General features: G+C 43.0%; 1 protein-coding gene across 1 annotated transcript in view; it reads left to right on the top strand.

Moving 5' to 3' along the window:
• The first annotated feature begins 5,806 nt into the window (after positions 1-5,806).
• Positions 5,807-15,000, top strand: part of atp6v0a1b (ATPase H+ transporting V0 subunit a1b) — a 50,057-nt gene continuing 40,863 nt past the window's right edge. The window contains exons 1-8 of the mRNA XM_063221957.1: positions 5,807-5,933; positions 6,635-6,713; positions 6,829-6,926; positions 7,696-7,824; positions 9,854-9,939; positions 11,837-11,963; positions 12,205-12,287; positions 12,893-12,986. Of these exons, the coding sequence (XP_063078027.1) occupies positions 5,817-5,933; positions 6,635-6,713; positions 6,829-6,926; positions 7,696-7,824; positions 9,854-9,939; positions 11,837-11,963; positions 12,205-12,287; positions 12,893-12,986 (813 nt within the window). The 5' untranslated portion in view covers positions 5,807-5,816. The remainder of the gene's footprint in view (positions 5,934-6,634; positions 6,714-6,828; positions 6,927-7,695; positions 7,825-9,853; positions 9,940-11,836; positions 11,964-12,204; positions 12,288-12,892; positions 12,987-15,000) is intronic.

Raw genomic sequence — 15,000 nt, 5'->3', positions numbered from 1 at the left:
ATTTTGGCAGTTTTTGAGAACCTTTTGGCCGGGCTTTGATCAGACAAATCTGGCAACACTGCTTGGCTGGGGTGTGTGTGTGAGGGAGGAACATCCAGGAGGATATCATGTGGTTATGATTGTCCTGTCAGCTGCTGTTGTTTACTCACCACTTTCTTCATTATGAAAATTGCTGAACCTCTGGATGTGTCAAAGAAGTCACAGCAGTGGAGCTATAAATTAGTTTGATATAGAAATAAGCCAATTTGATCCAACCCATAACCCCCATGTCAATGTTGCTTAGCATCACTTGAGGGTGATGACATAATGTGTGCCGTCCTGGCAGTGGAATGCAGTAATATGTGTTGAAAATAGCATAGCGCTACTGTGACCGCCATAGTACTACACTACCATGTCTGTACACCGGGGCTTTAGTAACAGGCCACATTATAACTTGGTCATTGCCATTCTGGTAACAGCAAATGTATAACAGGGGCCATACCTTATTACAGGGGCCATATCTTAACAGAATAATTCAAATGTTTGTCAGAAGATAAACTGGCATTCTATGGCTAAAAAACTAAATCAGTTTAAGATACAGGGTGATCGAAATGTTGCTTTACAAATAACAGTTTATTTTTGGAGCTTGTTGGCAGTGTGCAGACCTACCTTCTTCAACTATCTGGCAGTTTTGTCTGGCACCTGCAAAAGGTGTTTTTAGATTTGCCCACTACCCAAAACTGCTCAAAAACAAAATCTCCAAACATGTAGGTGATCAGGAGTGTTACTTCACTTATTGTCTGAAGCAAGGACCAAGGAAATTGGTCACTTAGAGATGTGGTCAAGCTTAACAAGTTGTCACTAACGGTTTAGGTTTTGGGGCTACTGGAACAACGGGTTACAACAAAGTGTCTTCTTCAGGGCCAACATTACATCATTGTATGGCAGTCAAAAATCTCAATGAGGGTTGACACCTGCAACTTTGGCATACCAGAACTGACCCCTGTTCTGCATATTTAGGCTTTTATAGGGGGCCTCCCCCACAGTTAAATTTAACATCCATTCATTACAGAGTCAGTGTCACATTCTCAGCGGTCATGTATGCCCCCGAGCCAGCAGCGTACCGTAGGTGAGTAAGTGAGAGTAGCACAGGTCACATGCACCAAGGAGCTGCAGTTGCTAACGCCCACTACCCAGGACCGGATTAAGAAGGCCTGGGGGCCCTAGGCTACTGGTTGCTGTAGGCCCCCACGGACAGCAAATTTCATAACAAAATTACACAGACAGTGTCATAATTCTAACCTTAGAGGAGTAGTAATATGATTTAAAACTCTACCTGAGACTACCTTATGAAGGCCGCATCTTTTCATTTTCTTTACATTTCTCCCATTCTATTGATTTTTCAACCCCTTGGCCAATTGGGGCCCCCTGGAAGATGGGGGCCCCTATGCAGCCATATCTAGCCTGTGCTCCATGCTACAACCAATGCAAATGCACCAAGGGCCAGCAGCAGAGATAGTACATTCAGAGACAGTTAACCCATTGATGCCTAAAAACACCTGCAAAAAACGCCTGCTAAATGGCTAGCCATTTTTAGGAAAAAGGTATATTGTCAGCCTATAAAAAATTAAAAGCTAAGACCCTCATCTTACATAAGGACTAACAATTTTAATATAACTAGGTTCAATGTTGTGCTACGTAGAATCCGGTATCAATGGGCTATCAATGGCACCTAGAGAATCTTTGGTACATTCTACTCTTCCTGTATTCTCTCTGCTTGCAGTTGCTAACGTCTACCAGTGCAACTGTGGGCCATTCAGCTCCGGCACCACACTACTAGGGTGCATTTCTCGATAGCGTAGTAGCTAATTATGGTAGCTACTTTGTTGGTTGCAGTGGAATTTCCCATTGACAACTACTCAAGTTGCTAACTGCTAAAAACTACACTTTCGAGAAATGCACACCTGTATTGTAACACTGCACTGTGGATTTAGCTATTGACCTTAAAGAACACTGAAACAAATCATGTTGCAAGTAGCTACACTTGGGACATAGGCACACAGCTGTGGCACTGGAAACAACTTTCAACAGCAGCAAGACCACTCCCAATACTGCCAGTTAGCTCGCATGACAAATTCAGAGGAAGAAACTGTTCACAGATGGTTTCTGTTAGCTGATAAGTGGTACTGCATTTGTTTAGTAAGCTACTTATTTTTCTATGGTCTTTTAATAAAATAAAGATGTCTAATTCTGGATGCAGGCTTCTCATCACTACTGACAGGGGAGGCAATGTCATGGGTATACGCTAAGCCCTGCAGCTGGACATGGACCTATTTTTAGCATGTATTCCTGGGCGGAGAGCTTATTTTGGGGTCTTCCCATGAAAATAGCTGTTATCTCGCTCCATCACAGATTCTACTAGGGATTCTATTTTGATGTTTTATGATGTTCTGTTTTTGCTTTTAGTTCTGCATAATCTCTCCAGGCCATCCATATTCCACTGTCTGAAGACATTTATTGGACTCTCCAAATTTAATACTTCACCATTTTTTCTCCCAAACACGGCGGGTACATGGCACTATTCTGACATTGATGTCTATTGTCGGAATACCGGCACGCTTCCCAGTGGGGAATATATAAATTAACATATATTAATATATCAATGAAGATAATAAATATAAATATAATAAATATAAATAATATATTAATAAAAAATTATATAATAGAAATTGAGTGGATTCTCACAATGGTGAATGAATGAAAATCCACTCAATTTATATTTCAAAAATAAATTGCAGCGTGCCAATAAGCCATCTCCAGTGCAGTTGCCACCGGGAAACAGCCTTGTTGTTGTGGAGACTCTGTTTTCATGCATATTCCATTGGCATGTCGACAGTTGGATGTCGGAAAAACATGCAGTCCTCAACAAGGCCCATTTTATTTTAACAGGCTAGTCATAGGCCTATTTTCATTGTTAAGATTTTCTTTGTTTAATTTACATTTCATGCAACTTGTGTTATGAATTATGCTACATAAACATACTTGCCCTCCAAAGCCTGTGTGGATCAGGTGAAAGCCGAAAAGTCAGAGGGGGAAGTCCGCTATTCCTACCTCAAGTGAAGCCACATGCTGTAGACTGCACAGTTACTGTCTGCAAGGTTTGCACTCTGGTGGCAGACCAACTGTAGGTGTGTGGTTTGGTGAGTAAGAGGAAGTGGCGTTCACTGGGCATGAGAATACCACTCCGATGCAGCTTTGTAGGGCCTATATGAAACAATCATGGCCTTATACTACAGCATAACCTCCCAGCCTGATACAGTATAGGGAACACTGGATATACCAGCCTCATCACATCTTTGAGCATGCATTTGGAAGCACACTAGCTTACCTCACCACTGCATCTAGATGTGTCCTGTGCAGGTGACGAACAAATCCTCAGATAGATCAAGTGGATTTTTATTTCTGCATAATATTGCAATGTATTTGGCACATTATGAATTAAAACATCTAAAATTATGTTTATATTTGCAGTAATCGGATAGGCCTACTCAGAATATTTCACTGTGTGTAAGGTGCATCTTATCCAGCTACATCCTCACCTTATAATAGTCAACAAGACATTCAGTTAAAATGTATTTCTTCTGAATATTATTTTCATGGAGAGCTCTTTTGCCTCGAGGTTGGTCATGCCAGAAATATATTCTAGTAAGGGGAGATAGGACAGGTACATAGAAATTAACGGTGAAGATTCGTAACGCAAATATGGCGTCTACCCGCCTTTCTGGTAACAAGAGCCAATGTGCCTGCTGAGCTGCGTTGACAGTGATCCAATCATCTGGCTGCATCGGCGCACGCGAAATTATGCACATGCTCAGTTGTGAAAAGCCGTTGCTCTCGTGCCGTTATGGAACTACTGCGCCTGCGCTCTGTCAAAAAAACCATGAGAAAAGTGGCTCAAAAAGCTTTATTTTGACTCGTATGACACAACCAAGTAGTCTAGGTTGATCAGTTTTTCACGGTCGTTTCAACCATATGGTTTTCACAACCGCTGGGTTCCCCTCCGTCCTATACTCAGTTTCCCCATTCATTTTTCCCATTGACTCTCAGATCTGGTCTACTTAATCGCGAAATAGCACCCCGGAGGCGTCACCAAGATGGCCGCCATATGTCCCCTCTCATTCTAAAATCTCTCTGGTCATGCCTTGATCACACGCTGTCCTCTCCAGGAGCTTGGCGTGTCACATGACCAGGACCCTCCACTGACGTGACGTCAGGTTTATTACTGTGGTGATAGAGACAGAAGCTGAGGCTACTGGTAAATTGAACGGGGGATCTAACGAATTAAAGGTAAGGAAATTGTTCCCGTCTTTCAGTACATCCGCATTATTATTTGTTAGTAGCTAATGCTTTTGTTGCAGATCGTGTTGTCGTGTGTTTAATCCACGCATTGAGTGACAGGCAAGAGAGGTCTAAATGCAATCTGCAATGTAGGTGGCCAGACGATGGAAGGATGCTTGCTGCATCCGCCGAGGTTTATGCTGAGCAAATAAATGAAATGGATCTAAAGGGGGAAAAAATCTACAAGTAATCATGACAACCGCGCCCGACAATAGAGGATGCATCTATTGGTGCTGAAGATAGTCGTTTTATTTTCAAAGCTTCCGTCTCATCGTGAATTGTTTAATTACTGAATATTGTTTGAAATTGCTGAATGTGTTTCACATAGCCTAGCACCCACCAGTATATGTGCGTGTGCTTTCAAAATCGCCATCATATCAAATGTGTCATGGGCTTCAGGCTTACCCAGGATGAACCGAACAAACCAACCACCCAGTTTATTGTCACGGAAGTATTGATTAAAAATGAAGTGCTCATATTATCTAGCATAGCCTATCAGATTGACAGCTACAGTGTTCGTGATTTTCCCACTGTGACAGCAAAAGCGGGGCTTATCGTGAAGTGAAATCATGGTGTCCTTGAGTCGTGAAGGGCAGGCAGTGCGGTAGTAGGGATGCTGATGCTGAGCGCTGTTCCCCCGCACTTCCCGTCACAAGGATTACCTACTGTAGGCGATTGTAGCTATGCTCTGCGCATGTGCACTGCATCTTGAAAAGCCCTGAGAACGATAGAGGAAGGAATTGACTTTTATTTGGCTAATTCTTTTTAGGCAAATTATTTTTTCAAACCATTTGGGTTTAGAAGTAAGTGTGTGTGCCACCTTCACTGTTAATAAGCCTATAGGCTATTTCCATAGTATCATCTTCTACTCCCTCTAGTAGTTGATCCATTTGTACTTTGTATTTCACCAGATACATTAGGCCTACACTATTAGGTATGCCTATACGGATTTAACATAATGTCAGTGTGATTTCATGATGCATTATTGTTCTGTCTTCTCTCCTAATGGCTGAAGATTCTATGGCATCAGGGTGCGATTTGTAGGGGGGGATGGGGGGGATTGTCCCCCCTTCTGGTTTTCCAACAAATCGCACCCTGTATGGCATGATGTGTGCGTGTGTACTCTACTTAACCCTGTGTTTATGTAGTTTGACCCCCCCAACCTACTTGGTATCTGCACTTGTTGTTCTGTATATTTCCTGTGCACTTTGTATCTGCTGACGTTGGCTATGATTATGTCCTCCATTATAAGTCGGTCTGGTTAAAAAGCGTCTGCCAAATGCCATGTAATGTAATGTAATGTTTAGTTTCTCCTAGTTGACTGGACTGGTGCTGACACAGATTTGACATAATATCAGTGTGATTTCTCTCCTCCTGTCTTCTCTCCTCATGGGTGTGTAGTTTCTCCTGGTTGAGTGGACTCGCGGCGGCCAGGCATCATGGGGGAGCTATTCAGGAGCGAGGAGATGACCCTCGCCCAGCTCTTCCTCCAATCAGAGGCGGCGTACTGCTGCGTCAGTGAACTGGGGGAGCTGGGGATGGTCCAGTTCCGAGATGTGAGTTCCACCATGTTGTTGTTGTTTTTTTTTTTTTAAAGGGACACTGTGCAGGAAATGGTCAAAAAAGGTACAGCAACTATGCTGCTCATTGAAACTGGGCTGCCAATTGCGAAATTTGATCTTTACATGAAAGTTAACTAAGTAATAAACAAATATTTTCTAGTATGGTCCAAGTACAGTCATTTTTGCAGCTAAAAATGGCTATTTTTTGGAAATTCAAAATGGCGGACCATGGAGAAGATCCCCCTTTTCATGTATGAAAAGTGCAATTTTTCCAGTCATAATGAATACTTAGAATTTGATGCTGGTGGTAAGTATTCATGAAAAAGGTAACATTAGTGAATGGGCAGCATGAATTCTGGAAATAAACAACTAAAAATCTCACACAGTGTCCCTTTAAAGATATTTTTGGGCTTTGGACAGGACAGTTTGGAGGGTGACAGTTAGTGAGTGGGGAGAGAGAGACGGGGAATGTTTGGCAAATGGCCCGGGCCGGACTCGAACCTGGGTCACCGGTGTAGCAGACCAGTGCCCAGCCGACTGAGCCTCGGCTTGGCCCAACATGTCATTTTTAAACTATACTGTATATGGTAAAGGCTGGAGTGATCGCCTAGGCCTAACCATTTTTTGTTATCATGAACACAGGCCTGTTGAACATGCCAAAGTAATACAACACATGTTTGTTTGGCCTTTCGCAGTTGAACCCAGACGTGAACGTATTTCAGAGGAAGTTTGTGAATGAGGTTCGTCGCTGCGAGGAGATGGACAGAAAGCTGAGTAAGTGACAGTAATAAAAATGAGTCAACCAATCACCCACATGAATTACCGTAACTAACAACCTAATAAATGAATGAACTATTTTGACTAATGATCACTGATTGTGGTTTCTCAGGGTTTGTGGAAAAAGAGATTAAAAAGGCCAGCATTCCCATGGTGGACACTGGGGAGAACCCAGAAGTGCCCTTTCCCAGGGACATGATCGACCTTGAGGTATCAGCAGCGTGACCTTTAAACAGCTGAACTTTATCTGATGCAATGTGATATCGATATAGTGCATAATATGCACCCAGTGACGATGGTGGCAATCCCTACTACAGAAAGGAGGAAAAAAACACGGCTTTTAAAGCATTTTCTGAACCATCTGATCATAGAATAGAGAGTAGGCCTAGAGAAGAGAGTAATTTATTAATCCCAAAGGAAATCAAGGTGTCCAGTGGCATATATACATAAATACAGAATATTCAAGACATTACACATATAATTCCACATATATTAACCATATAGTAGGCAGATCACACACTATTAGGCAAGTAGCTTACCGGTAGCCCATTTGTGAAATTGTCTGTGTTTGGAGCAAAATCTGACAGATTATTATAATATTGTGTCCTGGTGAGACAGGTGCCATACATTCTGGAATCTCTAATGGATAAAAAACATGATGTCTGTCTGTCTGTCTGTCTGTCTGTCTGTCTGTCTGTCTGTCTGTCTGTCTGTCTGTCTGTCTGTCTGCCTGCCTGTCTGCCACCCCCCTCTCTTTCCTTCTCTCTCTCCCCCTTCTCTCTCTCTCATTCTCTCTCCCTGTTGTGTGTGTGTGTGTGTGTGTGTGTGTGTGTGTGTGTGTGTGTGTGTGTGTGTGTGTGTGTGTGTGTGTGTGTGTGTGTGTGTGTGTGTGTGTGTGTGTGTGTGTGTGCGCGTGTGCGTGTGCGTGTATGTGTGTGTGTGTGTGTATGTTTGTGTGTACTTGTGTGTGTGTGTCCAGGCCACATTTGAGAAGCTGGAGAATGAGCTGAAGGAGATCAACACCAACCAGGAAGCGCTGAAGAAGAACTTCCTGGAGCTCACGGAACTCAAGCACATCCTGAGGCGCACACAGCAGTTCTTTGACGAGGTCAGGTCTTCCTTTCCAGCGCATAGATTAGCGTACAGTGTTCAACGTACTACAGTTGGGTATATGGCCAATGGGAAGTTGCATTGCAAGCATCAAAGTAGCTAACATAGTTAGCGACTACAGTTTTGAGAAATGCACTAACCGTACACTTCCTATGGTATTTCAACAAACGAAGACCTTCTAGACATGTGTTGAGTTGAACTGGCTAAGTGTTTAGGTAAAAATTTTACTGACCAGGATCAGACCTAGAGATCAGACCACAGCAGCTCAATGAGCTCAGGTCTTCCTTTCCAGCGCTGATCCCAATAATACACAGTGATGACCAGCAATGACCAAGGAGCCAGACCACTGATGTATCCAAAGAAATTAGCCATGAAATTCTATATAACCACCAAGGCCTACAGACCTGAAAGGCAAATCCCAGTTGCAACATCACACCACCAGTTGAGGAGTAGTGTGGTCGAGTTTTGGCAGGCCCCGGGTTCATCTTTGTTTTGCTGATGTTTTAGCCGCTCACTCTCATGGCTTTCACCGCTGGCTTTGTGGTGTGGTGTGGTGTAGTGCTCATGTATCAGAATCACATAGGAGCAGAATCTTACAGTAATTGATGGGTTGTTGACATTGCATGCACAATAATAATAATAATTGAAATAATTAAGTATATAAATAATAATAAATGATTGCTAACAGTTTTTAGCGTCAGATAGTGTGTACTTTGTGTGTTCCTTTTCTCTGTGTATTTTGTGTAGTGTGTGTGTGTGTGTGTGTGTGTGTGTGTGTGTGTGTGTGTGTGTGTGTGTGTGTGTGTGTGTGTGTGTGTGTGTGTGTGTGTGTGTGTGTGTGTGCGTGCGTGCATGCATGTGTATGTGTGTAACAGTGTAACCTGTGTATCTGGGGAATAGTAGACTGTAGTGTAGGGTGCTTTTAGGGAAGTTACTGGCATGTGGCATTCTTGCAGGCTTGTGATGTCATCATATCACATCACACCCATTTACCCACCATCACAGACGTTTCACCTATTCCATAAAACACACTATCCTTTTCACACCATCCAATTGCCCTCCATCCCCATACGTCCATTTACATACGTACATCAAGCCATATGTTTCATTCCCATTGCAGCATTGAGCTTGTGAAGTTCACAACCCCAAGTCATAACTGTCTTCCTGAAAAGGCGCTAAATCTCACACTGTGTCAGGTTGAGATTCAGCTGCTGCCAAATGGACTAATTCCACAAGCAGACTCAAGCACTTTAGACAATATGGGAATGGTTTAGTGTCTGCTCTAAACTAAGTTGTTTGTTAGACCTTGACACATCTGCAACTTCACAACTTTGCTGACCCTCGAGCGTACAGATGTTTGACTCGCAGTTGTGAAGATAAATGATGCACATTATGTATCGATTTATCTTCAGGAATGATCATCACTCTCACCCTCTTTTTTCCTGATGGTGTCATTCATCATATTCTCTCGCTTCTTCTATCCCTCCTTCTTTGTCTCTCTGTATCCCTCTCTTTCTCTTGCTCTCTTGCTCTCTCTCTCTTTCCTTTCTCTCTCTCTCTCTGTCTCTGATGCTCTGTATCTCTCTGCCTCTATCTCCCACATACTGTGTACACTCACTCATTCACACTAACGCACACCCAAACAGCAACAAATGCACACATACACACATGCACATACACATACACACATGTGAGCGTTTGTGCACACACATAAAGTACACACACATACATGCACACACACACACTCTCACACATGCACGAACGCACATATCATGCACACACACACACACACACACACACACACACACACACACACACACACACACACACACACAAACACACATACACATACACACACACACGCACACACACAGGCATGCTTGCATGTATGGTACGCATGCATGCAGGCCCACCCCACTCCTGTCCTGTCCTGCCCCTGCCCTGCCGCATGCCTGTAATGGGGGGTGATTAGGCGTTTGGTTGGTTTGTAAATTCAGGCTCAATATGGTCATCATCACCACCAGCAGATGGAGGACCCCAACCTGCTGGAGGAGTCTTCCTCTCTGTTGGACCCGAGCGAGGCCGGCGGACGTGGAGCCCCCCTCAGGCTGGGGTAAGGACTGCACCAGACAAACACGTAGCTTTTTGATGCATGTGGGATTGCCATCAATCAGACTCACCGTTTTATAAAATATAAAAGCTAAATTACTTCAACAATTTCTTATCAACAATTTTGCTATGACATTACCAATAGTCTTATGTAACAGATTAAGACTTGGTCATTGCTATTTTGTTACACGTAAAGGTGCACCGTGTAGGATGGTGGCCAGTCTAAGTATTGCCACTAGGCTGCTCTTTGAAATGGTGCTGCCTATTTCCAAATGTGATATTTTCGTGAATATTGTATGAACAATAAACTAATATTTACCCGTATGACCACAAGCTTTGCACTTAAAAATTTATATTTCTGGAAATTCAAAATGACAGACATGGAGAAGATCCACATTTTCATAATGAGAAGTGCAATTTTCCCAATCACAATGAATGCTTCGACTGTGGTGGTGGTGCTAAGTATTGCTGTGTTACAAAAGGTAACATTTGTGAATGGGGAGCATGAATTCTGGAAATGAACTGCCAACATGTTTACACAGTGCACCTTTAACAAACAAGCTTGTAGAGGCTTTGCGTGAAAGGGTTAATGGATAAGGTCTGTGTGTAGCCCTGCACTGCACAATGCAATTCTGATGTGAAAGGGCAGGTTGACACCAAAAACTGAAGAGCGTAGCAAGATATGTGAGTTACGTCATGGGAATGAAGTATGCCTCCCTCGACTGAACCACCATGCAAGTCATTTTGATAAGGCCACTTAACATTCCTTCAGCCCCACACTGGGAAACTCTGTCAGCTGCAGTAATTTCACGACACGTTTGTCACAACAGCAACCGTTAATCCTCTGATGACCGCATCCTTCCACCAGCTACCAGCTGAGCCTACCAAAAGCCATGCCCTTAAAGGTGTACTGTGTAATAATTTTAGTAGTTCATTTCCAGAATTCATGCTGTCCATTCACAAGTGTTACTTTTTTCAGGAATACTTAGTATCACCATCAAATTCTAAGTATTCACATGACTGGGGAAATTGCACTTTTCCTACATGGATCTTCTCAATGTCAGCCATTTTAAATTTCCAAAAATAGACAGTTTAGCGGCAAAACTGTACTAGTAAATATTTCTACTGTAAATATTGATGTACTAGTAGATATTAGTATATTAAATATTAGTTTATTGCTTTGTAAATATTCCAGAAATGATCAAGTATCTGGAGATGGGCAGCACTGTTACTTTGGCCACCATCCTACACACAGTGTCCCTTTAAGAATTACACTACTGTACACCCTCATTATTATCAGGGTGTTGTGGCATCAGACAGCCTGTATTCAGACAGCTCATGGCCACTTCCAGACATTACAGTACAGACATCTTTGTAGGTTGTTTTGGCATTCTTAATTTATACATTGGTAAATAAATAATGATTATAGTAATAGTAATAGTAATAGAACGATTTATGCATCACTAAGCAAAATAATTTCGATCTTGTGTTAACAGATCCCACACCCAGTAAAGGCTTTGTGGCTATAGTTCTCCTGGCGAGGTGCACATGTGAAGTTGTAGCTTAAACACAAGGCCACATACACGTGCATGCTAGGGTGTTCCTGTGGGTGTGTAGGGTGTAGAACCTGTAAATATTTACTACTGTATAAGGCTTCATATATAACTAAAGCTTCTCAGTCACTCATCTTTGTCCTTACACAGTTGAGGTAAGTGCCCCCAGCTTACATAAACCACACAGCTTTTACCCTCTACCCCACTATACTGTAGTCCATTATAAACATGTATGCTCTTAAACCATTCTATTGATTCTAGCCCAGAGCAGCGTCCATTTATCAATATGTGTTGCCTGCACTGACTGAGTGACTGACTGATTGATTGATTAATTGATTGGTTGTGTAGGTTCGTTGCCGGGGTGATAAACCGGGAGAGGATCCCGACCTTTGAGAGGATGCTGTGGCGAGTGTGTCGTGGAAATGTCTTTTTGAGACAGGCAGAGATCGAGGACCCCCTCGAGGACCCCACCACGGTCAGAACCCATTTTTTAATGTCTATTTATGTTAACTACTGCACTGCAAAATACAGCTTAACAGGACCAGAACTATCAGCCGGTGCATTTTGTAATACACTCTCAATATGAACAAAAACAGAGCTGAGTCCTTTTGCTGTCGGTTCACTTTTTGGTCCACTTAAAGAGGACTGAGTTCGGTTCACTTAAAGGAGACTAGGTGTGAAAATGCCCTGCCTTTTCTCCCCCGTTTGTCTTTTAGGGAGACCAAGTCCACAAGTCTGTCTTCATCATCTTCTTCCAAGGAGACCAGCTCAAGAACAGGGTGAAGAAGATTTGCGAGGGGTGAGGTTTCCTGTTTTTAACCAGCGCACATTTTTAGGAAGCCTGTCTTTCTTGTTTTGGTTTTTGCTTTTCAGTTCATGGCAAGCCATCAGTTATAACCAGCATTTAAAAATTCAGTCTGGTTGATGACTTAAATCCCTAATTAAGAGGTTATTTTTGAAAGAATACTCCATTTCAAGTAATAAACAAAACATAGGAAGGCTTTGTTGTCTTTGCCATTCAGTTCATGGCAGGCCACAGTAAAACCCAGCAATAACCACCTTTAAAAGCCAGCCTGGTTAATTACTTAAATCTCTAATGAAAGTGCTATTTTTGAAGGACTGTTGTGCTAAGTCCAGAACTACAGTCTATTGTTTTTGCCCGGCAGTTTCAAGGCTTCCCTCTACCCCTTGAGTTGAGATGCCTCGAGTTGAGTTAACTTACAAACTTGAGGAAGCAGGTTAACTTACCTTTTTGCGTTCAACTGGCTTGCAATGTTCTACAGTGTGTGTTGTTTTTACCTTGCAGTTTCAGGGCCTCACTGTACCCCTCGAGTTGAGTTAAGCCTCGAGTTGTTTAACTGGCTTGCAGTGTTTTAAAGTGTGAGTCGTTTTTTTTGCCCTCAGTTTCAGGGCCTCCCTCTACCCCTGCCCAGAGACACCCCAGGAGAGGAAGGAGATGGCAGCCGGGGTCAACACCCGTATTGATGACCTCCAAATGGTATGGCAACTTCGCTAATGCATAGGTCTACATTACATGACATTACATTACAGTTATTTACAGGGTATTGGTTACAATCCCTTAAGCAATGTAGGGTTAGGTGACTTGTTTCAAGGGCACTTCAGCCATAAAGGGAGGAAGGGATTGGTAAGGGTGGGGATTGAGCCTGCAACTATGTGATCTACAGTCCAGCTCCCTAAACATTACCACACAGCTGCTCCGATGGTGTGATTGATTTAAGAATGCCTAAAGTGACTGGCACTTAACTGATGCATTTCATTTTTACCATTGCATAGATAAGCATGCAATGCATTTTTACCATTGCATAGATCTCTAAATGGTACCACGTGAGGAGGGGGCATTGTAGCCAGGTCGTGTCCTCTTTGTGATGCAACACCTTCAGACCAAGAGCATTACAATATCGTTTCTTAACTCCCGAAAAATCGTTAACTCCTCCCACGTTGTCAGGAAGCATACAACCATTAGCAAACCAAGAGATGCAAGTCAACCATGCTGTTTGGGAAATGTTAATTGTTATGCTCTTGGTCAGACCAAGTCAAAAAAGAGATTTGACAGTCGATGATTATCAGGCTAGGGGCATTGACCGGGGCTCCAGTCACTGTAGGATCTCCACAGTAGACCTACAGTATGACCTACAGTCTACATCACTGTGTGGAAGCACATGTTTACAGCACTGTGAATTCCCACAGACTGTGTGTTGCTTACATTTGCACTTAGTTTTATTGGTTTCGTTGGTTAAACAAGGTTGTAACTGGTAACTTAACCCTGGCTTTGTCACTGTAAACTCCGGTCATAAAAAAAACGACATGCCCACCATCTTACGTTTAGGAAAACAAACTGGAGAAAGCCCAGTGGAGTACTTTTAGGGCACAGTAACCAATAGCTCTCTCTCAGCTTGTTTTCAAGCATAAACAGTACTTTTCCAGCCAGTTTGTAATAGCAGGGGTCATTACTAATCTCAGTAGTTCATCTCCCCTCGTTTTAGTCAGGCAAACCTACAGTGTATCAAATAAGTGAGTACACCCTTTGTGCATCGTTATTATTTATAGCTGTTCATGGGGCAACAATGAAGAAATAATACTTCCATATAATTAAAACCCTTTGAGGAGTACCATCGCATATATTAGAATTTTGCCAAAAGTTTGAGTTCTCAATATGATGTCATAAGGACTTTGAGGTATTTTTACCACAGAGTGCTAAGGAAACTGGAGAATGTTCAAGTACAATTCTAGAAGAACTGGGGGGAAATCCTTACTCCTCAAAGGGTTAAGAGTTGACAATGTACAGCGTATAGATTATTATTACATAAGCCTACGTACATTATGTAGGCTACAGTTTATACATATTAAATGTATTGTTCACACCCGCTGAAATGTGAGGGGTGTACTCACTTGTTCTGTTGCTCTGTACAGGACTGTACCTACCTGGTACTACCTCTCTTCTGCAAAACATTCACCGTGCTCCACCTCCAGATACACTGGGCATGTTCATTTGCCAGGGTGAAGCATTCCCAGGCTCTGACTAGCAAACGTTGGATCTTTTTCAATGGGCCCTTTTGTCTTGGGGTGTGGCAGGGTAGTGCAGGGCAGCACAGCGTAGCGTAGCGTAGCATTGGTTGGTGTTACGCTGACGCATAACATAACGACTCACTTCAATGTCAAGACGTTAAATTGAGACCTGTTGTGGAAACAAGACCAGTATGAGAATTTGGTGTGCGCCGATTGTTGATCGTTGCCATGACGCACAATTGATGCCATTCATTTTCATAGATGTGCCTTGTTATGGGATGCGATAGCGGGGCTGAGTTCTGTCCTCTTGAACCACTCACACCCAGGGCCGCTGACAGCTTTGGCCGGGCCCAGGACAAAATCGCGTCAAAGGGCCCCCCCACCCCCCACTACATGTAAAGAGGACCCAATTATGGGCCCCCCATCTACCTGGGCCCTGGACAGCTGACCCCTTTGTCCCCCCTTGTCGGCTTCCCTGCTCATAC

This window comes from Engraulis encrasicolus, chromosome 17 (genome assembly GCF_034702125.1).
Source record: "Engraulis encrasicolus isolate BLACKSEA-1 chromosome 17, IST_EnEncr_1.0, whole genome shotgun sequence".
NCBI lineage: Eukaryota > Metazoa > Chordata > Actinopteri > Clupeiformes > Engraulidae > Engraulis > Engraulis encrasicolus.
This window is presented reverse-complemented; position numbering and strand designations above follow the sequence as displayed.